Source organism: Protopterus annectens, chromosome 10.part0 (genome assembly GCF_019279795.1).
Source record: "Protopterus annectens isolate FY-2018-M chromosome 10.part0, PAN1.0, whole genome shotgun sequence".
NCBI classification, from domain to species: domain Eukaryota; kingdom Metazoa; phylum Chordata; order Ceratodontiformes; family Protopteridae; genus Protopterus; species Protopterus annectens.
This window is the reverse complement of record NC_056744.1, coordinates 333,878,418-333,903,872: the sequence shown is the minus strand read 5'-3', so window position 1 is coordinate 333,903,872 and position 25,455 is coordinate 333,878,418. Positions and strand designations below refer to the sequence as shown.

The 25,455-nt window shown below is 41.8% G+C and overlaps 1 protein-coding gene across 1 annotated transcript in view; it reads left to right on the top strand.

The window, feature by feature from the left end:
• RALGPS2 (Ral GEF with PH domain and SH3 binding motif 2) overlaps positions 1 to 25,455 on the top strand; it is a 2,773,917-nt gene that overhangs the window by 2,283,087 nt on the left and 465,375 nt on the right. Inside the window, exon 17 of the mRNA XM_044085226.1 lies at positions 17,931 to 18,008. Within this exon, the coding sequence (XP_043941161.1) occupies positions 17,931 to 18,008 (78 nt within the window). The remainder of the gene's footprint in view (positions 1 to 17,930; positions 18,009 to 25,455) is intronic.

Sequence of the window (25,455 nt, the reverse complement as noted above, 5' to 3'; positions counted from 1 at the left end):
CTACAATACCCCACTCGGGCATTATAGATAAGCTCACCAGCTTAAATATAAACCCCTATGTCACTAGATGGGTTGCAAACTGGCTCAAGGACAAGAACCCACATGGTTAGAATTGCTGGAGCCATGTCAGACTCCAAACCAGTTACAAGTGGCGTCCCACAAGGCTCAGTCCTGGGCCCTCTCTTGTTCGGTATATATTTCTCGGAGGTACAGGCCAACACAGAAGGACTGTGGCTGACCAAGTTCGCAGATGACTGCAAACTGGGTGCCATAATAGACTCTCCAGCCGACACAAGCATCCTCCAAAAGGGCCTCATAGAAACAGACAACTGGTGCCAGAGCCATGGCCTCAAGCTAAACGCCAAAAAGTGTATAGTCATCCCCTTTGGCAAAAACAGTGCCCACAAATTACCTCATAGGTGGTAATCCATTAAGTACAGAAGAAGTAATTAGGGACCTGGGGACCCAAGTTGATAGCAGTCTCTCATTTGACAACCACGTGGCCAAAGTGGTTAGAAAAACATTTTATATAGCCCACTTAATCATGAAGGGATTCACATCTAGATCAGGGGAGGTCATCGTGCCTCTTTACTCATCCGTCATCAGGCCCATAATAGAGTACAATGCCCCTTTTGGGATGTACCTTACCAAACACCTGCAGCAACTGAAAAGACCCCAAAAGTACCTCACCAAGAGGATCAAAGGGCTCAAACAGATGCCATATGCTGCCCGGTTAAAGAAACTCCAGCTCTACTCAGTGGTATACCGCCTGTTCAGAGGCGATCTGTGCCTGACGTATAAAGCCATGTCCAACCCGGAATTAAGGGACATGCTGCACCTCAAAAAATCCAAATCCCATCGAGCTTACGCGCTCGAGAGACTTGAACCTCAGCTCTGAAATAAATAGGACATGCTGGAGGGACAGATTCATAACCCAGAGGCTCCCTTCACTCTGGAATAAAATCCCAGTCCAGGTTAGGCAGAGTCCCTCATTGACTCTCTTCAAGAGGAATCTTGATGAGTGGATGGGAGATCGTAGGTTTACCCAGGGTGTCACTTCCGTGTCACTGTTAGAGGCACAGTATACTAACCTCGAAAAAGGGCATAGCAAAATTAATTTAAAATGGGTGGCGAAAGCCAAAAATACTCTGGCTAAGCTTATAAATGCCCTAGGGCAAGATAGCCTAATATGAACCTATACCTCGTATTCCACAATGACAGGGTTGCTCTTAGGACTAATGCTTCCTTCCCTCCTAATGTCTCTTCAGATAATAACTTCAATCGGTCCATAGACCTTCCTGTGTTTTTCCCTGACCACTCCAACAGGGCGGAGTATAAGTTGCATCAGTTAGATGTTCACAGGCAACTACGTTTTTATTTGCATAGAACCGAAGACATTAGGAAATCAGATCAACTGTTCCTGTCTTATGCAGTAGGTAAACAAGGTCTTCTGGTCTCCAAGGTAACCTTATCCAGGTGGTTGTCTTCTATCATCACATTCATATACAAACTCAGGAATAAAGAATTACCAGTCCGCTGTCCCAACCAGCAAGAATGAAGGCGAGATAGACAACTTAACATAAAGAAGTTATGTACCTACCATAACGTTCCATGTTAGTTGTCTTCTTCTCACCTTCTTTCTTGTGTCCCACCCTCCATCCCCCCTATCCTAGTGGGCCGAGAAGAGTTCCTCTTGATTTTGCACTGGCTGAGTCTTCTCTGGCTATTTCCTTCTGCTTAGTAGTCTCTCCAGTAGGATTTTTGCGTTCTAGGATAGGATTCATTTATTATTATGTCTGCAGTTAGACTTACCAAACGAGATCTGGGTATCTAGCGCCAGGCATCATGGGATATAGGGGGCCTCGAGCCAGTAAGCAGCTCTCGAGCTTTTGAAGATGGCAGAGTCGGAGCTGAGGATTAGCTCCGAACCCAACCAGCAAGAAAGAAGGCGAGAAGAAGACAACTAACATGGAACGTTATGGTAGGTACATAACTTCTTTTTATGTTAGATGACGAATGCACTTTCATAGTTCTCTCTTGAGGGTGTGGTCCTGGTGGTTGTAGATGTAGAAATCCTTGTCACCTAAAGAGGTTTGTAGTGGATACCCCATTTACTTCAATGTTATGAGGTATTTCTTCACTAAGTGTCTTTGGGTAACCCCTGTCAATAAACATTTCCTTCATTTTGTCAATTTCTTGAATGAGAACTTGGCACTTGAGATCATATGCACAAGCCTGATACATTGACCCTTTATCATTTTTTTTATAATTAGAGGGGTAAAAACTATTAAAATGCAGGTAAGCATTGCTAATGGTAGGTTTTCCTGTAAATATTTAAACTAAACCCTTCATGAGAAATAGTGATTAACATCTCCGAAAAACTTAACTCTATCTTATTAAATTGGTGTGTGAAACGCAAATATTATGTAGTTGTATTAAAATTAGTAATAAAATCATTCACTTCCTCAGGACCATTCTATAAAATAAATATATTGTCCAGAAAACATAATGGATGTTGGAAAATGATACACAGATACATCTCTTTAACAATGACAAGGTCAAAGTTAAAGTAACCAGGAAATGTGGTCATTGTAATTATTGTTCATACATTTTTTGAGGAGACCATATTAGGATAGGACAAGATTGGGGTATTTTTCATAAGTGATAAGAAGGAAAATGTTTAACAAAACATGTTATGTACATAGCAAAATGTTCCAACTGCTCAAGCTTTTATATTGGGAAAATGGAAAGGAATTAAAAAATGCAAAAATGTTTACGATATATCCACCTTATGTGTAAACAATACCTTTTTTAAACATAGTAAGATGTGTGGATTTTGATAAATTTAGGTTTGGTATAATATAAAAAATTAATAAATGTTCCAGGGAAGGTGTTTAATAGATGAGACTTCAATTTAAGTTGCCAAAAGAAGTTTTGTGTATCACACGTGTAACACCACAGTCCCACTTGGACTTAAGAATGTTTTGATTTTACAAGTTTTGAAATTAAGAGCAGCAAAGTTATAACTAGGGTATCCATTATTTTTAAGTGTTGGTAATACCACTTCTTTCAAAGGCGGTTTTATTATTTTATTTTTTAATTTTGTTGTTTCATTTTTGTCTGTATCACATTTTGTTTTTACTATCATGTGAATGCATATTTTGGTAGTTGGGTATTAAATATTTAGGGTCTATAACACAAAGACTTACTGGTGCTTTAAATGATCTTGCCAATGTGATTGGTTAGAACATGTATTTAAAGAGGGTTTTGATTGTACCACATTTTTCTGATGAAGTTTTGTATTTTACAAAAAAAATAAATAAATAAATAAAAAAAAAGCATTTAACGTTTGAAATATTTGATTTTAATTTTTGGTGATTACTGGTGGTGTCTGTCTGGTTTGCACTACATGCTCCAAATTTTGGTTCTTAGTGTTTGATTAGTGTTCACCGATTTTTCACTGGGTGCTTGAGAACACCATCATTGATCATCAGCCGGAATGCTGCTGCTTTGTTGGTTACTGAGCCATGTTTCAGATAAGTGTCCCATTGTTTTTTTTTTCTTATCTATGTCTATTTTTATTTTGGAGTGTTTACATGTCATCCAGAAAAGGAAAATGTCAGTGTGGGAGGCAGATTCCCCGTAATGGCCATCATGAGCAGCACCTCTTCTGCTTGAGTGCATCTGACAATCCTACGCAGTGTTCTACCTGCCAAGCATTTTTCCCTAAGAGCCTACTTAGTCCTCTTTCCTCCTTGTCAATTTACCTGGAGAACCAACATCATACGTTGTTGGTGCATGGTGCTATGGCAGAGTCTTCCCATCCTGAAATTCAGTTGTCTGCCAAGAAAAAGGCCAAAAAAACTCAGGTCTTGTTTGGCTGCTGTCCCACCTTCCCCAGATGTCTGTCTCAAGGCTAGTGAAAGCTCGTAGGATAATCTGGTTGTTGTCTCAGATTCTTCTCCTGCGACCCTGTCGAAGGCCTGCATGGATATGACTTTTTGCATGTCCTCAGAGGCTTTGCATAAGTCTGCTCTGGATGTTGAGGGGGAACCTCAGGTGATTATAGCTAAGGGACCAAGGGGGGATACTGCAAATTCTAGTTCGGAAGGAGATTCCTTCTGTGTTGGTTGAGTGCCAGCAAGGGTTGGAACCTCCCTGGGGGTTTTCAGGCAGATGTTACACAAAAAAAACAAGCATATTTTCCCTGCTGCTAAAGATCGCCAATGTGAATGGCAGGATTTGTTTACTGCCTTAATGGCCTTAAAGTGTCAAGGAGTTTCTGTACCTGCAACTCCCTGGTTCTCTACTCTTCTCAAAAAGCTCAGAGAGCAGGAGTCCTCTGATGAAGATTTGGATTCTGGGGAAGAGTCTTTGGTTTATTCTTAAATCCATTCTCCCTTGGATGGGTCTGAGGATGAAGAGTCTATTTCAGACTCTCCCTTAGAAGACCTGTCCTTTGTTGATACTATTTCTCATATGATGGAATATTTCAGATGGACTGTCCTCAGGTTTCTGATATTTAAAAGAGGTATTATGAACTTCTTCAGATGGAGTCTCCCAAGCCCTGTGCTGTACCTCCAGTCTTGGCTGCCCTTTTAGATGCCTTTTTACCGGCCTTTGTTTTGCCCCTGATTCCCAACCTGCAGCCCTTAAGAAACCTGATAGATTTTACAAGGTGCCTGATGATTGTAGGTTTTTGTACAGATGTCTTGCTGATCCTTCTATAGTGTCGGTCTCTTCTACAAATCTAAAGTTTTGCCATCCACTATACCACTTCCTTCATATATGGACGGTAAAGCCATGGTATGTCTAGGCAAAATGGTATATATCCTGCCATCCTGTTTTTTAAGGATATTAATTACCAGGCTTGTATAGCCAGGTATGGTGTAACCCCTCTTTCTCAAGCAATTTCTGACCTCCCTGATTCTGAAGGGACGGACTCTGTCCTTTCTTCACTGGGTTCTACCTCTCAAGTAGGTCTAGTGAATGTAGTTCTGATGCAGCTGATGCTTCCTCTAGGGCTGCTGCATTTGGTTCTGTTTTGAGACATTATTTTTGGCTTCATCTTTGGCCCTTATCTGATGATATTAAGGCTAAATTGTTGGATGCTTCTCATGATAATAAGAACCTTTTTGGTTCTGCTGCTGCACTTTTTAAGTCCTTCCAGGACAAAGGCAGGACTTTGCAGGAATTGAAACATATTTTTGTGCCTCCTGTTCCTCAATTCCAAAGGAATTATCCATCCAAATATGCTTTTGTTCGCAGACAGCCTTTCCCTCTTCTTAAAGGTAAAAAGGGGCTCTAGGGCGTGTCCCACCTGCTAAGTCTACTCAGACTCCTACTTCTCAGAAGACTCTTTTTCAAGACTAGACAGGTTCTATCTGACAGTTTGCTTCTCCTTTCCCTAGGCTGGATTCCCTTATCCCTTTGTCTTCCCCTGTCCCTCTCCACTTGGTTGTTACTGTAGACACTATGATTTTATCCATCATCTACCAGGGATCTTTCATGGTATGGAAATACCTTCCTCCTTTTCTGGGCATTACTCAGCCTCCTCAAGAACAGCTTCCTTTTTTCCAGAACTGTTTCAGAACCTTTTGGCTCAGAGCACCATTTAAGTTGTGCTGCTTGCCCAGGAAGGGAAATGGTTTTATTCCAGGATGTTTCTGCTTCCCAGGAAGGAAGGCACCTGGAAACCCATTCTGGGCCTTTCTAAGCTCGGTACCTTTCTAAAGATGACTTCCTTTTAGATGTTGTGCCTTTAAACTCTGTTCCCTCTTCTTCCCCAGGCCTTCTTGGTATACCTGGACCTCATGGATGCCTATCTTCACATCCCTATTCATCCCCTTTTCAGGAAGTTTTTATGTTTCTCTGTTTCTTCCTTGCATTTTCAGTTCCCTGCTCTGCCCTTTAGCCTCTCTACTGCCCCAGGAGTGTTCACCAAATGCTTCACTGCTGTCATTGCCTTTTACAGGATGAGTGAGGTTCAAATTTTCTTGTTTAGACGACCTGCTTATTCAGTCTTCATCCTCTGAGGTCCTACTTCAGCACCTCCAGTTTACAGTTCGTCTGTTACAAAGCCTGGGGTTCACCATAAACTTTCAGAAATCAGTGGCTGGTTCCTTCTCAAGGTCATGTTTTTATCAGTTACAATATCCAGACCATTGCTATGCTGATATCCCTGCCTCCACCCAAGACTATTTCTCTAATCAGCTTTTTTCAATCTCTTCTTCCTCTGGCTTCTGTCACAGCCAGGCATTTTCTCAGGGTTCTAGGATTCATGACCTCCACCATTCTTGTGTTGCCTGTATTTCGACTCCATATGAGAAAACTACAGTGGCTCCTCAAGTCAGTGTGGCTTCAACATGGCCGTCTTCTGGATTTCTTAGTTCCTTTTCTTCCATGGCTTAAGCTCAACCATCATTGGTGGATTCAGCAGCTTTCTCTCAACCACGGACTTCCTTTTCAACCTCCAGTCCCATCTCAGGAACTTTTTTTTGGATGCCTCAGACAGAGGGTGAAGAACCTTCTTTGGTAACCTCAAGGTCCAGGGTCTGTGGCCTCCTCATCAAAGGTCATATCACTTCAACATAAAGGAAATGAGAGGTCTCCTTTTCGCTCTTCAGGCTTTTTCATTCCCTGTTTATTCCCGGGCCTTTCAAAGTCTTCACAGACACTACAACAGCGATGTGGTATATCAACAAACAAGGGGGAACATGGTCCTACCTTCTTTGCAAACTTTCTGTTCAGGTCTTGGATCTAGCTACCCAATATTGAGTAGACTTTTCATTCCCTCAGAGCACAATATAGTGGCAGATGCCTTGAGCAGGTCCAGTACACAGGCTCACGAATGGATCCTTCATAGAGATGTGTTTCTGGACATTGTCCATCATTGGAGTACTCCACAGGTGATCTTTTTGCCTCCCATCTGAACAGACAACTTCCTCTTTTCTATGCCCAATGTCCAAACCCTTCTGACCTGGAAGATTGGTGTGTTATCTTTCCTTTGGAAAGTGATATTTCTCTACACCTTTCCTCCCCTTCCTCTGATTCTGAGAGTCCTATTCAAAATCAAGCAGGACTCCCCAACATCATGCTGGTGACTCCCTTTTTGGCCCAGACAGCATTATCTCCCGCTTCTTCACTTAGTCATGGGCAATCACACAAGTTACTTCACAACGTGGACCTTCTCACACAAGACAGGAGTCTCTGATCCATCCTCGTTTGTCCACTCTTCAACTGATGCTGTGGGTGATAGGGTTATGATCCCTTTTAGGCATCTCTTTCCTGAATACATGCTTAGAGTTCCATAAGAGGAAAGGGAACCCATTACCAGGAAATCATATTTGTCTAATAGGAAGAGATTTTCTGTATGGTGCCTTTCTCATAATCAGGATTCCTTTTCAGTGGAAATCTCTTTGGTCCTCTTATTTGTCTCCTGATCTGTGCTGGGTTGGCATATTCTTCAGTTAAAGCTTGCCTTTCAGCCATTTCTGCTGGTCTGCCCTTGACTTCTCCTCTTGCATGTAGTTTCAAGGTCAAATAACTACTTAAAGGTTTCCTTCATATCAAGCCTCCCAGGTAGCATATTCCACTTTCCTGAGACTGCAGTTCTGTTCTTGAAAAATTGACTCTGACTCCTTTTGAGCCTAAAGCTTCAGCTTCCTTGCAACATTGTACCTGAAAGGCTGCTACTTCTGGCCTTTACTTCAGGTAGGAGTCTCTGAATGCCAGGCTGTTATGGCAGTTCCTCCTTTCCTAGGTTTTCATAGTGACAGGGTGTCTCTTCATACTAATCCATGTTTTTAAGCCCAAGGTGGTTAGTGACTTCTCTTAATCAGTCTATTAATTGGCCCTTTTTTTTCTTCCTTCTCTGCAGTCTGCTAGTGAGAAGGTTCTTCACACCTTGAATTTATATAGGCAGCTCAGATATTATTTGGATAAGAATAAGGCCATTCACAAATCTGAGCAACTTTGTTTCCTTTCATCCCAGATCTCTAGGTTTGGCTGTTTTTAAGCAAACCATATCCTTTTGGATCTCTAAGGCATTTCTTTTTGTTATTCCTTTCATGGTAAATGTCTTTCTGCCTTTGTAAAGGCTGATTCTACTAGAGTTGTTGCCCCCTCTGGTGCCTTTTTCAAGGAATTCGAGACCAGTTCCATTCTTGAGGCTGCTAACTGGACTTCTGTCCACACTTTCACTAGGCTTTGCATGTATGATGTTGTTTCCAGAACAAGAGGTGGATTTGCCAGCACTATCCTGCATGGGTTTATAGAGGGCTTTTCTGTGCGTTCCTCCTCAAGTTTCCACTTGAGCTTTTGTACTCTCCCTTAGGTTAAGATTACTGCAACAATGATATGGAGGGACATAGTACAGTTGGCTAAAATCTTACCATAGCAGTAGATGTCCTTCTGTTCACTGTTTGTTTTTTCTCTGCACTATTCCTTGTGACTTCCTGGCCTAGAATTTATTTTTTTTATTTTTTTCCCTCCTCCTGGCTGCACATGTTCCTCCTAGATCCTAGGATTGATTGTTCCTCTTGGGGTTCTTCAGTTGTGTGGTATGTACATCCACATGCCTCCTTTATGCCCTACGCCTTGAGCAGGAAGCAATTGTGTGATGTACAATGTCTAGAAATTCCTAAGGCTTTTGTATACTGGTGAGACATTGGGTACCCTTGGAATCCCAGAACACCGTGACAGTGAAGAGAAGCACATCTACTGTTTTGGTAAGATTTTACACAACTGTACTTTGTGTGGTGTTTTATGTGATTGTGCCTAGGAGGGTGAGGCCTGCTTTTAATACTGTGGTTGACATTGGTGAACTTACCTGGAGTTAAACTGTGATAGTGATCACAGGAAGCAGTTAACTATGGTATTGCTGCCATCTGGTATTAGTTACGCCTTCTGTTATATTAACATTTTGTTTGTCACTACACTACTTACGATGGTTTGTGATAAGTTGAGAAGTCTTTTGCTTGGTCAGCAGTGATTTAACATGTTCTATAGCTAGATACAGAATCCTTGTTTTACATAATTATGCTCGAGTATGGCCTTAAAGTTACTGTTTGTCGATTTTGCATTTTTACCTGTAACACATTGCACTTAAGTTACCTGGCACTTGCTCACTAAAGCAATTATATAAGTCAGCACTAAAAATTAAAAGCACTACACCCTCACTCCCCACTGGCCCTGGTTTTCAGTTATTAAGGAATTCCCAATATTATTCTAGCATGTCCAAAGGTCAGTTGTCAATCTCCTCTCCGGTCCAGCTGGTGAATCTGGGAATTTTGAGGCAATGTTACAACTGCCTCATGTACACAGACAACCCTCTCCTCCCAACAAATTCCAACACATGTGAGAGATGCAACCATATAGCCAAACTGGAGGCTAAGCTCTCTCAACTCAGTACTGGCATAACCAGTCAGGAGGAGAAGGAAACCACACTCACTACAATTCCAGTCTCACATAGACCTACCACGACAGAAAACCAAACACATAATCACACAAAAACATACTCGGAGGCTCTAAATAAAGATCTGCCGAAGCAGCAGAGACCTCCAAAGCAGACACCCAAGCAGCCGCTACCCCAAAACAAAACACGTGCAACACATATCTCACAAAGCCAGTGTGCCGAACAGTCACAGCACTTAAGACTAAACAACACACCTGATACACTTGTAATAGGTGACTCTATCGTCAGGCACACTGACGTCCCGCTCACCAGGCTGAACAAGGAGAGGGTCACAGTGAGCAGCCTGTCGGGCGCTAGGATCCGCCACATAACACAAGCACTCAGGTCACTCCAAGGCAAGTACAAATATGACTCCGTTATTGTCCATGCTGGTGTGAATGACCTGAGACGTACCTCCCTGGACTACATGAAAAGAGACATAAAGGAGCTCTCTGAGCATGTAGCCCAGGCCGGTATGACCCTGACCTTGAGTAGCATCTTACCCTCACCAAGAATGATGCCACAATATGAAGACAAGATGATCAATTTCAACAATTGGCTTAAGTACTGGTGTCATTCAAAGGGGATCCAATGCCTGTCAGCTTGGGATGATATGCTCGACAAGCCACAATGCTTCGCTAGGGACGGCTTGCACCTGTCACCCCTGGGCTTTCGGATATTGGCAAAGGCTCTTGCTACTCCCATAGTGCCTTTTTTAGGCAAGGCTCAAAAAACAAACCCACCTCCATAGGTATCACAAGGGATAAGAAACTGAGTAATGCTACTCAACGCCAGAAGTCTAAACCTCAAGATGCACGCACTCTAAACTCTCCTTAGCATGGAGAACATTGATATCTGTGCAGTAACAGAAACCTGGTTCAGGGCTCCCGAGAGCACCCCAGCACTACCAGGTTATACCTCATACCATGCTTTTCGGCCCCAAAACTTCGGCCGAACCACAAAAGGAGGGGAAGCATCGATATTCATCAAAGATACCCACACCTCCAGGTTGGTGGCAAAGTACGAAGCATCAGAGACTATCAATGTGCAACTAACAGTGGGTAAAACTGCCTTCCAGTTTATAGCCTGCTACAGACCACCCTCCCAAACCCAGGAACCCCACTCGGCCTTCCTGAGAACACTGGAAAATATGAAGGTCTCTCCAAACACCATTATATTGGGCGACTTCAACTACCCAAACATAGACTGGGAGCATTACTCTAGCTCCAACACCCTAGCGCAAAGGTTCCTAGAATTTATAAACTCAAATGCTATGGAACAACTTGTTACCACTCCCACAAGAGGGGAAAACATACTGGACCTGATCATCACCAACATGGGGACTCTATGCTCCAGACCGGAAGTGTATCCCTCACTGGTAAGATCAGACCATAAACTAATCTCACTGGATATTCACATCCTGACCCCACCCCCTGCCCAGAAAACCACAGTGAAAAACTTCTCTAAAGCAAATTTCACACTCCTCAAAACTGAGGTGGAATCCTTCAAAGCCCCCGGGCCTGTGGAAAATACGGCCTAGACCGCAGAATCCTTTATAAACGCATTCTATGAACACCTTCAGGAATGCATGGATCATGTGATCCCAAATAAAACCAAGACCCAATCCTCCAAAGGCAGATGTCCTGTCTGGTGGACCCCAGCCATAAACAAACTATACAATAGAAGGAGGAAGCTACTAAATGATAGAGCAAAATCCCAAAAAGGGAAGGCATCACTGATCAGTATTAGCAAAAAACTACGGGCACACATAAAATTGTCTAAGGCCAGCTTTGAGAGAAAAATTGCACAGGACACTAAGGATAATCACAAGGCTTTCTTTAGTTATGTTAGGAACCTGGGTGGGAATTCCCAGATATGCTCAGAATTAGTCCAAAATGACAAAAAATACACCGAACCCACAGACATTGCCAACATCCTAGCTGACAGGTTCAGCGCATACTTCTCTCCCCCCCTCCCCACCAAAAGGGCAAATATCTATCCCAGCAGAGTGCTGCCCCCCTGACATCTCAGATGCTCAGGTTAGAGCCGCCCTCTCCAAAGCAAAAAACACAGCATCAATGGGACCAGACGGTGTCCCGGGCTGCGTCCTACATGAACTCCAAGAAGAGCTAAACCCAAACATAAAACTACTGTTCAATCTCAGCCTTACTACAGGATATGTGCCCAAAGAGTGGCGTACAGCACCAGTGGTCCCTGTCCATAAAGGTGGTGCCTCAATGGATCCTGGAAACTATCGCCCCATAAGCCTGACTAGCTTGGTCTGCAAAGCTATGGAAAAGATCATCATGGACCTCATAAATAAAGATATTGGGGACCTACAAACACTGGATCCTACCCAGTTCGGCTTTGTTAAGGGCAGATCCTGCCTCTTAAACCTGGTTGATTTCTTTGAAACAGTCACCAAGGCCATTGATGAGGGGAAGGTGGTCCACACAGCCTACCTGGACCTCGCAAAAGCCTTCAATACAATACCCCACTCGGGCATTATAGATAAGCTCACCAGCTTAAATATAAACCCCTATGTCACTAGATGGATTGCAAACTGGCTCAAGGACAGAACCCACATGGTTAGAATTGCTGGAGCCATGTCAGACTCCAAACCAGTTACAAGTGGTGTCCCACAAGGCTCAGTCCTGTGACCTCTCTTATTCGGTATATATTTCTCGGAGGTACAGGCCAACACGGAAGGATTGTGGCTGACAAAGTTCGCAGATGACTGCAAATTGGGCGCCATAATCAATTCTCCAGCCGACACAAGCATCCTCCAAAAGGGCCTCATAGAAACAGACAACTGGTGCCAGAGCCATGGCCTCAAGCTAAATGCCAAAAAGTGTATAGTCATCCCCTTTGGCAAAAACAAAGTGCCCACAAATTACCACATAGGTGATAATCCATTAAGTACAGAAGAAGTAATTAGGGACCTGGGGACCCAAGTTGATAGCAATCTCTCATTTGACAACCACGTGGCCAAAGTGGTTAGAAAAACATTTTATATAGCCCACCTAATCATGAAGGGATTCACATCTAGATCAGGGGACGTCATCGTGCCTCTTTACTCATCCTTCATCAGGCCCATAATTGAGTACAATGACCCTTTTGGGATGTACCTTACCAAACACCTGCAGCAACTGGAAAGACCCCAAAAGTTCCTCACCAAGAGGATCAAAGGGCTCAAACAGATGCCATATGCTGCCTGGTTAAAGAAACTCCAGCTCTACTCAGTGGTATACCGCCTGTTCAGAGGCGATCTGTGCCTGACGTATAAAGCCATGTCCAACCCGGAATTAAGGGACATGCTGCACCTCAAAAAATCCAAATCCCATCGAGCTTACGCACTCGAGAGACTTGAACCTCAGCTCTGAAATAAATAGGACATGCTGGAGGGACAGATTCATAACCCAGAGGCTCCCTTCACTCTGGAATAAAATCCCAGTCCAGGTTAGGCAGAGTCCCTCATTGACTCTCTTCAAGAGGAATCTTGATGAGTGGATGGGAGATCGTAGGTTTACCCTGGGTATCACTTCTGTGTCACTGTTAGACAGAGGCACAGTATACTAACCTCGAAAAAGGGCATAGCAAAATAAATTTAAAATGGGTGGCGAAAGCCAAACACATTCTGGCTAGGCTTATAAATGCCCTAGGGCAGATAGCCTAGTATGAACCTATGAAGTGTGTGTTTGTGAGTTGAACTTTAGTGGTCATGTGAACTTAGGCCAGTGTGTGTGGCTGTGTTCTAGCCGATGTGTTTCTCTGTGAGTAGATATGCTAACCCTTTGTCCTTAATCAGCTGCTGGAACCCGTGCTTGTTCTTCATTCATACCTTGTTAGCAGTAACCGCTAAGAGTTAACCATCTCTAGTAGTACAGACAGATAAAAGCCCTGGCACAGCTTAGGTGACTCAAACTTGGTTAGCTGCTGAGGTTGCCTGTTGGAGGTGAGGTTTAAGCCTGCTCGCATCTCCTTTGAGGGGAGGCTGGAGAATATGTGCCTGGGTGCACACTAGGTAGTAGGATCCACCAGCATAGGGAGGTTGGCATAATGGTTAAGGTGTTTATATTTTACACCCTAGCAGGGTGTAATTCTCACATAAGGTAATTTACTAGGCTTAAAATGACTCACAAGGGCAGTTAGCCTAATATAAATCTAGGAACCTATGAATCTGTGAACCTAAGACTATGGAATCACACTGTGGTGCTTTGTGTACAAGAGGGTAAGGCTGTGGAGGTGTGAACCACAGTCACATGGCCATTTGCACCCGATAGCTGTTTGAATGTCAGTTCCAGCAATCGACTATCACCCACTGGGTAGTAGAGGACTTACTGGTAATTGACAATTCATAGGTGTTTATTAGGCTAACGACAATAAGGGCTTTTTTAAGCCTAGCCATTCATCCCAAATCTCTGACAAGTTCTGATACCCTTGATAAGTGTAAGCAGGGGCCTGGAAGATGAACCATTTACAGGTTACCTGTGTCTATTAGAGACATAGGTGCCAAACAGGGAGCCTATTCCATAGATTAGGTTGTCTCTGGGACACATACCTATCTCCCCTATCCATTTCTCTTTGACTGTACTCTGAGATCAAGCCATGGTATGCAAGGCAGTCTGTAGCCTGAAATCCAAATGTCTTCTTGGCTTCATCCCACTCGGTTACCTTTCTTCTTGAGTTATTTACTCCTAGTATCTTGGTTCCTTTGCCAGGTTTCTCTACTATCTTTCTGTTCTTTGTTGCTAAATGAATTAATTAATTTTTCCTGTGTGTCTTAGCAGTGTTGCTTCTGTGTTTAATTAAAAAAAAAAGTACTGAATGGATGGCTATACTGTTCAGAGCAGCAGCTTGGCCCAAGATCTCTGTTGATCCTGCAGAAGAGTTCATCATCTGTATTGACAGTTTCCTGTTATTTTTTTTTTTTTGTATTCATCCTTTTGTTTACTGTGTTAGTCCCACTAAGCTAGTAGCCTCTTTTTAGGGGAGATCCAAGGTAGTGGTAATAATGAATTTTTCTTCTTGGTGATGTCCTAGTGTCTGGTATGTAACCTTGAGTGTTCGGGTGCTTTTTGGTCTTGAATAACCTCTTTTTATTAGCAGGAATGTAAGTAATGAAAGGTTTATCTGTTATTATTTTACCGTGACTGTCTGATGTTAAACAGACTCATTTTGCAGGTGGCTTCCCTGTTTCTTCGACTCATTCTCTAAGTTACTCCAACTTTTTTGAACATCAGGAAGTATAACTCAAAGTTTAAAAACATACAAAAATGTTTGGCAGAGGGTCAGGTACCACCCAAGCATTTCCCAGTGTGGCGGCTTGGTTCTCTACAGCCTGTAGCAATTGTATAGCAAATTCGTAGTTGTACTGCTACAGGGAAAAGTGAAAAGAACTCTCTGGAGTGCACCACCAGATCAGGCGGATGTAAAAGATTCCACAGTACCAATCGAAAGCAGTAGGGGAAGGTTCACTGATGCCCTGCCATACCACTCAACCTCTTAGCACAAGAAATCTAGACAATGCCAAAAATAATGGGGGGATACAGACACCAAAATGGGGACAGATTTTAACTATTGCTGCTATAAATTTAAAAAGTTGCTAGAGTAACAGGTTTTGTGTTGGTGTATTTTCTGAGGAATATGAAGACTGAAACTCAAATGTCTCGTCATTTTTAGTGACTTCAATCCCCAGTGGTTTGTCAGAAAACCACAAATTTTATGAAGAATAGGCAAAAATATAAACATTCTGTAAAAATCTGGACAGTTGAGAGTTATTTGCTGTGGCTAATTATCCCCCCAGTAGTATAAAAATCATCTTGGTTCTCCCCTGAGAAGAGGCCAGTAGCTTATTGGTACTAACCATGTGAACATAGACTAAGTACATAAATTGAAAAACACTGAGTTAAATTTCTATAAAATTGAAAAACATTGGATCCAGTTAGTGTTTTTTACATGCCTGTCAAAGCATGTGACAGTAACATTATTTGGCTGCTATTGCATTGCTTGATGCTGTTTGATTAAGAGGTTACCATACAGGAGGATACAACAGTATTAATTTGACAACTGCTACATAATTCCTTGTCTAGTGGTTTGCACTTTCGTTTTTAACTCTGTAATTTAAAGAAGTTGCAGGATTATGTAAGTACATTTTAAAACTTGGCATTATCACGGATTTTAATGTAGAAATTGTTACGTTGGATTTAGCTTTGAAGTATTGTTTACTGTGGAACTTCTCTTGTGAGCCTAGTATGATTCCTGTGTTTGATTTTTTTTGTAAGTTCTGCTGGTAAGTAGGGATGGCACCCCTTAACCTCCTACTCTTCATCTTTAAATCATACAAGTTGCAGAGGTTTGAGGGGATGCCACCCCCACAGATGGAATGAACAATAAGATATTTGTCTGTCTAGCCATCTGTTTTAAGTAAAGCTGGAATGCTGCACTTTTGTTTGGAATGTGATCATGCTTGCTAGACCACTGTTGTTGCACTGAGTCCCGCCGCATTCTTCAGCTGTCAAGAATGTCAACAAACAGAACTGTTCACCTTTCCATTTTATTCTTGTGCCGGACCTCTTTATGGACTGTTTTACATGATCTTGGATCATTTAGAGTCAGAGTTATTACTTAATTTTGTTTTATGAAGTACCTATCAGTAAAGGCTGATTACACAGTATTTTATCACTTTTGATTTTTTTGTGATTCCTTCTTGCTTAGAATGCATAAATTACTCTCTCACAATCGCTATCCCAGAATATTTTTAGACATTTTTCAGAATTACTTCTGTATGACATCAGTGGGAGTTTCATTTACACAAGTCATTCTAAGAGATGCCGTACAGTGGCACAGCAGATGGTATTGTTGCCTCACAGCAAGAGGTTCCTGGTTCGATTCTCATCTGAAGTGCCTTATGTGTGGAGTCTTCATGTCCTCCCTGTCTTTGCATGGGTTTCCTCCAGGTGCTCTGGTTTTCTCCCACACTCCAAAGACATGCAGTGCTTGGCTTACATTCTCTGAACTGGCCATAGTTGTCTTTGTGTGCAAGTGTGTGGTGTGGAAGAGCTACAGTGGTGGGGCTAGCCACCTGGCAGTGTAAACCTTAGCTGTAAATGTTTGTCACTGTTAGTGACACACCGACCCCATGATCATGTGAAAAAGGGGTTGTGGATGGATGTATGTTTTAAGAGATGCCTCCCTGACTTTGCGTCTTACTTTTTTTTTTTTTAGATGAGAGAGGAGTGGGCCATTGAGACGCATTTTCCTTTAAGAACTTTGATTTTACATTTTTCTTTATTACTCAGTACGATCGCTACACCTTCCTCAATTTAAACTTACTCTGCCCCTATTTTCAGTGAGCTTTCCCTTTCTATTTTGTAGTTTTTAGTACTATACTTAGTACTATACTATAACTGTACTATACTATAACTGTACTATACTGTAACTGTACTATACTGTAACTGTACTATACTATAACTGTACTATACTATAACTCCTGTTCCAGTGTAGTCTGCTCAAAACCATTAAGCAAGTCTAAATCTTCTTTTACAGATTTTGTCAATTATATGCAGAGAATTTATTTTATAGTAATTACTCATATCTTGTGTGATGACTTGCTGTCTCTGCATCACTGTCTGTGAGAGTAGGGTTTGCCCATTTCACAGTCCTGTATTGGATTAAACAGAGATCGAATGAGTGTGAGTGCATTCTAATCCTCTGCAATTATTTTTGTAAAAAAGTACAGTTTCTTGCCTTTAAAATGCTGTATACAGCAACTTTATTTTACTTTTCAGTTATACCTAGTTCGGTTGTTTCTGGACTATTTATGCAATCTTATCTTAATAGGACAGCTTTGCACTTTTGTCTGTGTAACAGAACTGTCCCTTTTCTCTCGCCTGCTATAAGAACATGGATGCCTTCTCTGAATGAGTGATCATACTACAGGTTACAACTTGCAGGACACAGAGTCAGTTACCGTACCATGATCGTAATTAACTGGAGCAAGGTGTGATCTGCCTCCTTCCCGTTCATATTTTTTGGTGAGGTGACCTCTTTTTGTACAACAACAACAATAATGATTATTATTGGCATCTCTTGGAACCCCAAGTGCAGACATGGTCAGTGAGGGAGAGAACAGAGTTTGTGACCGGGTTGCCCATTTTTGCAGTAGATGGAGATCAGTATGAAATGCAGTTGTGTAGGTAAGTCCCAGGTGAAAACTGATTTCTCACTGGAGCCAGATGAGTGGCTGAGAAGGCTGGGAATTCATCTGCATTGTAAAGGTTTCTTTAACAAAAGTATCCAGTAAAACCTGTTGCTGTCACATACCTGACAGCAACAATTTTATCCATAAATGTCATATGTGTTAATATGCTTGCTTTTAAAAACACTCATGTTCATAAAGACTTTTCTGTAAGGTTTTTCTGTTACATAAATGTATGTGCATGATACTTACTAAGTTTGTAATGGAATCCTACAGGAGCCGATTCTACCACTCTCTTGGTCCTGTGACGAGGGTGGCACGAAACGGACCACGAAGCCACATGAACACTACCAGGTACAGTTCTTTCCCTCTGTGATGGAGGAGATGAATCCTTTTCCACTGGTGATGGCTCTGTTAATCTGGTGGTGGCTTTGCCTTTAAACTTCCAGCTAAAAGCTGCTGTGTGTTGGGTGTGTTTGCTGTCCCACTTTTTCCACTGAAGTGCGTTTCTCTCTCTACTTTCCTTTACTCTGATCTTGCTTATGTCAACGGTCAACCAAACTGTGTAGTGAAATCTTCAGTGAGCACTAAAGGTGGTGTTCTTGCTACAGGATTTTTACATGTCCTTTTTGTGTTACATTTTCAGAGTGATTTTGATTTTAAAAATATTTGCCACTGAAGTATAATGATACCAGCACCACAGTTTGAAAACAAAGACTGTAGACTACATTGAAGTGGTTTGTCTAGTTCTGACTGCTGACCTTGAAAGTGACCAGCTCTACATGTATGTTGGCTTTGTGGAGTTGGGGCATGGCACTGTAAAAATAAAACAAAATGCTAATGAATATAATCATGTAATGAAGATCTGTTCGTTGTGAACTGTAATCTGGATATAACTTTGTGACGGTTAAACGTACTGCTGAACTTTCTTGTGCTTTGAAAAGAGGCCACCTGGTCTCCAAGGACTTGACTAATAATCATTTTCTTTGAATTAAATTGAATTCAAACAAGTAAAGAAGTAAATGGAATGAACTATGGTCCAAACATTGCTCAGCGAAAGATGATAGGAATGGTATTTACCTGTGGAAATACTAGAAGAGTCATAATATGAGATGGGTAAGTAGACCACTGGAGGCATTCGGAGTGATGGTGACTGCTGTCACCATTGCCATTCTCATTTGGACAACTAGATTTTGTTTAACTTCCTTTTAAAGAGTAATGTGGAAATTGAGAGCGCAGAAAATGTGCACTAAGGTGATAGCAAACCTGAAGCATGAGAGTAGTCAAGTGTTCAGACACTGCGGTTCATAGGGAGAAGAGGGCGATATTGGATACAGAAGAACAGTACACAATACACATCCAGTACATTTCTTGTCCACATTTAGTTCCAGATGAACATGTATTTGTTTCTTTTATTTGTGTAGATGTGTATTCTCCATCTTATTGTATGTATACTGTTTTACAATATAATTAGTGTATTTTGCTTATATTTCTGTGGAGCTTTTCTTCCCAGGCCTCCACCGAAAATGGGCTTCTGGCCCAGTCGGACTTTCCCAGGAAACAAATGTAAATATTTAATAAATAAATTTGTGTGATTAGTTTTCATTGAGCTCCCAGGACCTGGTTTTGGCAATGGGAGTATCAGGAATTTTATGTTGCAACCATGATATTCTCATTGGCATTGAGAGTATTTATTCCATGATGTTGACACTTGGCACTGATGGCCTTGACACCAGCACCATCTCTGCCGAGAGCCATTAGACCACAGGTCATTGGTGTTGATGGCTCTACAATGTGTCCAGTTGGATACCCTGTATGCAGTTAATGGTGTTGACACCACTGGCATTCGAGCCCTCTGTTCTGAAGTCGTCGTTTGCACTATGCCCAGCCTGCAAGAGATAGATTCCATTGCTGTGGCATCTAGCCCAGTAGCAGTAATGATTGAAGTACAGTTTTCCTCCATGCCAGTGGTTTCAGCTCTGGGCACCAACATGGTAGTAAGGTTATCAGCATTAGAGCAGGGACTTGTCCATATCAACTCCACCCTGTGACACTGTCCACTCAGGGACGTTGAACTTTTAATTCCTGTCCAGGTAGGACTCTGCACCAAAGATCCACATGAGACCCCAGGAGGCCTGGAGAACATTTCTGTCTCAGATGGTCAGATGAGTCTCTTGCAAGCATGCTAAAAGAGAGGACATGCAAGAGGAGGCATTTAGACTTCTCATCAGAGTCGCCCAATCTAAACACAGATCTTGACAAATTTGGGAGGCTTACCCACCATACCTTCCTGAAGACTCTAAGTTTGGGAAATCCTTGAACTGATGGTGCAGACAAGATTATGCCACATAGACTCCCCCCACCTACACTGAAGAAGATACTGTTCGAAGCTTGATGAATTTTCCTACCTACATCATGTATAGTCCCTCTCGCAGACGAGTTGAGTTGGGTGTACAGAGAGAATGGCAACAGTAGGATGTTGCCGTGGCAGTCCTGTTGAAACTGGACATGTCCTCAAACCTCCCAAGGACAGGTTGCACTGGGATAATGCACTCCTTGTTGATTTTATGGTATTGTTGGCCTTCACCAAGAGAGGGGTATTGTTCCAGATAAGGATTTCACCATGATGGATTGATTGGGAAAGTAAGTCTATGCACCAAGTACTTTTTCTATTAGAGCCTTAAACTGCACATGTGATAAGGTTTCATTGAGACCTAGCAGAAAATACCCTAGAAACACTGGAAAAAATTACCACAGAGTGATCTGCACATATAGAACCACGTGTGATATATTTCTACTCTCTTACATTGTTGTCCATGAGGACATTTCATTGTGGTGGATGGAGCAGTGAAAGCAGTCAAAACAGGCGTATCCATGAAGAGGAAGGACTGGCTCAGTGTGTCTGGATTCATGGACCACTTCAAGGTGCCCTTTGGCAGCACCACATATGATGGTGCCCACCTCCTTTTGAACTTCAGGTGAAGAAGTTGCTTAAGAGTAAACATGAGTTGAAAATGTTCATGGCATTTGGAGTCCAATTCAGTGCTGTCAAGAGAACATATGCCAGGAATCAGAAGGAAGCTAAGAATACCTGGTTTAATAAGTCCCGACAGCTGCAGTAGGAACAGCACTTTCACAGGAACTCCAGAGGCAGTGTGTTTTTTTTCCCCTGCGGATTCCGTCATATAGGCAGACTGACCCACAGAATCAGGAGTTCCATAATGGTCTGTCAGTAAGCCCAAAACAGCACTCATGAGGGCTTTCCTAACTTTCCGTCTCTGAATGCAGTTGGGAGCTGTATGTCCCTGCACCAGTTCACATGGCTGGCCATTACGCATGGCAGATGGATAAGGGAAATTATATCTAGTAGCTGTTCTATTTTATTTTGTGAAATTCTGAAGTATGCCACCCAGATAGTCCACCTCAGCTGAAGTAGGTAGCAAAATTAGAGGCATCCAAGAGGTCCCACCAGAGCAGAGAGGTCCTGGAGTTTATTCCTTATTGTTTAGTTCCAGGAATGATGCAGAAACTTCAGGGCAATACAGGATCTCGGCGGCCTAAAATTCTGTATGTGGAAGCAAAGCTCCAGATGGTCACGGTATACTTATATGTCGTTAAGAAGCAGATTGGATGTGATGTTTGAACCTCCAGGATTTCTTTTTACACACATTACATAGATGTCCAGGAAGTTCCTTTCCTTTTGGGTTGGAGAGGGTTATCAGTTTAGGACCCTGTTCTTTGACCACACTACAGCCCTAAAACTTACATGAAGCTCTGGGGAGTAAGATTCTTCCCGTACACAGATAACTGTCTCATAGCCCTGACTTCAAAACAGTCTCTAGTTCCTGCAACAATTATTTTAGTTGTGCCTCTCCTTGGGAATTACAGTGTACACTGCAAAGTTGTAGCTAGAGACATCACATTCACTGACAATTATAGGATGCCATCTAGACAGAAGATTGAAAATAGCCAGCTTTCTGGTAGACAGAATTCCTCCAGTTCACACCTCTGTCAGATTTCTGCAGCCCCCATTCCATCAGCAGCCTTTGTAATGAAAGCAGTAGGGTTCAGCAACAACCGTCATTGTACCTCTAGCCAAATTCTACATGAGAGTATTGCAGTGGACTCTTGACAGCTCACTAGCCTTATTTGAAAGATCTCCATTAGAACAGCCAATCTGAATATCCAGAGATTGCTGCAAACATGTAACTGATGCCTGCATTACCCCAAACTCAGGAAATGACCATTTTCAGCCCCCTTTTATCAGTCAGTCACCTCAGATGCATTTTCTTTGTAGTAGTGGTGGGGGTTATTTTCTGGGGCACACATCCGATGGGACATGAGGGGAGTGGTCTTCCTAGCATTCAGGCCCCCTTCCACAGGGTGCATTTGCCATACACTTGAACAGTGTGTCAATGAAATGGTGCATCAAACATCAGGGAATAAGATTGTAACCCTTATGTGGGGATGCAAGAGTATGGGAGCAGACAAGTAGATTCTCATGTCACCAGTTGAGCCATCTTACTAGCATACAGGTTCAACACATGTATTCTGATGCCTTTCAAGTGGTCCTTGAACATGTATACAGAGCAGATGCAATTCAGTTGCTGGCAGAAGCCTTTCTGTGACCTTTTTGCATCACCCAACAACACCAAGTGCAGTTTCCCTGATTACGTAAAAAGAACCAGACCCCTGAGAATTCCAAGATTGGTGGTATATTAAACAGCAGGTTGGTTAGTGCTGTGTCTGTGGAAACTGAAAAGTTGTTTAAAAAAAAAAAAAAAAAAAAAGTAAAAGGTGTCATCAGTTGATGGCTAGTCATTACAATGCCTGGATGCCAACAAGGAAGAAATCTGGAGAAAGTAAGAGTAAATCAAGCAGAAAAGAAGAAGAAGAAAAAACTCTGGCCTGGAAGAACCTTGCAGCTCAAGTTTCAATTTTAGTACGGGAGATGGCTTCCAGTAATTTAGAGGGAAAAAAATGCATTCGGGGGTATTTAAAATAAATGAGACACTGGAGGAATATATAAAATGAAATGTGAAAAGGCTGGTAACAATAGATGATGCTTTCAGTAGCTATTCAGATGAGCTGATAATACTGGAGAAATCAGAAGCTGACATCAGGGAAAGACTGAATGTGAGGATTCTCAATAGAGAACAACTTCAGAAAAAGTTAGAAAACAGAGCACCCAGAAAAAAAAATAATCTTTTCTGCTATACCACAGAAACTGAGAGGAATCAATTGCATTATTTTTATGAAAGCCCAATTTAGCAACTGTGGCGTTAGTATTCCATAATAGGATTTATAATAGGAGGGCATGTGTTGTGTATACTCCAAATCTGGCAATGAGAAAGAAGCCAAGACCTGTATTAGTAAAGATGCAGTCTGTCAGCAAAAAACAGCTACTCCTTACAAAACTGTGGCAGAGGGGAAAAGCATTAATTAGGGACAGTAGAGTGTTTGTGAAAAAAATGATTATTTACTGTACACCAGGATGACTAGAAATAAGTTTATTCCTTCACTCAGAGGATTTTAAGAGGCAGGTGTGAGATTCAGATTGGTATATCCAGCTGTTTTTAGAGACAGCAAATTGAAGGGGGCTTTGCTTCTCATTCATATCACAATAAAAAAAAAAAAACCCTTGGAGAGAGAGAGAGAGATTGCCAAGTAAGCTTTTTCCATTGTTTCAGAGGAAAATGCTTGAGCAGAACAGCAGCCCAGGAGCTGAGTAGAAGAATCAGGAATATCTTGGACTTGAAACTGAGACTGCTGCTGGGCAGCCAAGATGAGTAGGAAGAAGAGCAGCAACAAAGCAAAATTAGTGAATAAATGGGAGAAATGTAAAACATCACCCCTATTGGATATAGATTAGACAGGTTAATTTAGGTTGTGCAGCTAGTAGCTGAAAAGATGAAGTTTGCTGACATTGTTTAAAGTGGTGGGTGGACTCGCAAGCATAAAAATTAACATTCAGAAGGACAGTGAAGGGACTGAAGAAGCAACTGTGTAAGGATATATAAAAAAGTTTTGTTCTTAATCATGTAAAAACATAATGTAAATTGTATGTTGCATTGTAAGGCAGTTCAGTATAGTATGTAGAGTTTGTTTTTTTAAGTGAGTTGGTGGTTTATCAGTAACTGCTATGTATGCTTGTGATAAAGTAAAGAAATAGAGGTACGAGCCATTTAACATCCAGGATAGGTTCTATCCCATAGAATGGTACGTGCCGAAGATGTTAAGTGAACACCATATTCTTTACAGTTGAGAGTTGACAATTGCAGCTTTTGGCCTCAAGTGGGAACACAGGCTGTAACATGAACATTAGTATGTATAATCCTAATTTTAGAATAGATAATGCCTATGGGTGCTTCTGTTATTTGAGGACAACTGCCCCTCCTTAAAAGGGTAAACTTTGTTTTTGGAAAGTGTATATAGTTTCATATTTTTGCTGGGGTTGAAGGGTTTAAAATACATTTATTTTATTTCTTGACTTTTTTGAAGGAAAAACTTTGGAAAAAATGTGACATGGGTTCAGATAGAGATGAGAAGAAGCAACTTCATAGATAAGCCTGAGAGACATTTAGTGTGAGCATGTAAGCTGCATATTAGAAACGTATTAAAGAAATGTTATATAAGCTATGTGAAAGCAATACCTTTTTTATCAGAATGGTTGCTTGGTCAATATTAACATTGAATATAAATGTCTTTGCTGGTATAGACAGGTTATTGAATTATATTGTGAAATGCAAGGTACACATAGCAGTGTTACAAGAGACACTATGGCTAGAAATGAGCATGTGAATTTGACAAAAATGATTTCATGAGGGGCATCCAAAAGAGCATCACGGATAAAGGAAAATGGGAGTAATACGTATTGAGAGTGGCTCTAATAGTGATGGAATCCAACAGAGCATCACAGATAAAGGAAAATGGGAGTAATAATACGTATTGTGAGAGTGGCTCTAATAGTGATGGAATCCAACAGAGCATCACAGATAAAGGAAAATGGGAGTAATAATACGTATTGTGAGAGTGGCTCTAATAGTGATGGAAGAAGAAAGAGAATAGTAGGAGCTTATAAGGCCCTTCATTTAGTTCTTCAGCCTGAGTCTCTCCTCTGGCTATTGTCCCGAAAGCATGGAGAATGCAGTTGTGATGTCCTTATATAAAAGTGGCCCTTCTAATCCTATGAATTATAAGTCTGTTAGTTTCACTAATATTTGCAAGGCTACGAAACCTAATATAGTGGAACTAATAAACATAGATATAGGTGACCTTATATCCCTGGGTATGCATAAGTTTGCCTTTGGAAAAGACAGACTGTCCCTGCTCATCCTGGTTGAGTTCATTGAAGGGGTTACTGAGGGCATGGATAATGGAAATGCAGTCCACATGATTTATGTGGACTTTGCCAATGCCTTCAGCATTATCCTTTGACAGTCTCCCAGTTCAACATTAACCCAATGCATAGTTTGATTGAACCCATACCATTAAGGTTTGCTCTAGAGAGAAAAATTCCACCAGTGATGTCCTGTAGAGCTATGGCTTGGGACCCCTCCTCTCTGATATAGATTTCAGTGACATAAAACCCAATATCAAGGGACTTTGGCTAACCAAGTTTGCTGATTGTAAACTGCGGGTGGTTGTCCTATCCCATTCTAATACTGAAGTTTCTCCAGCAGGAGCTGGACCAAACATTTGTTTGGTGAATTAATAATGGGACTTCTCCTCAACACCAGGAAATGCAGCATAGTTTCCTGTGGTAAATTACAGGTAGCATTCCACTTAAAGTTGACGGTCA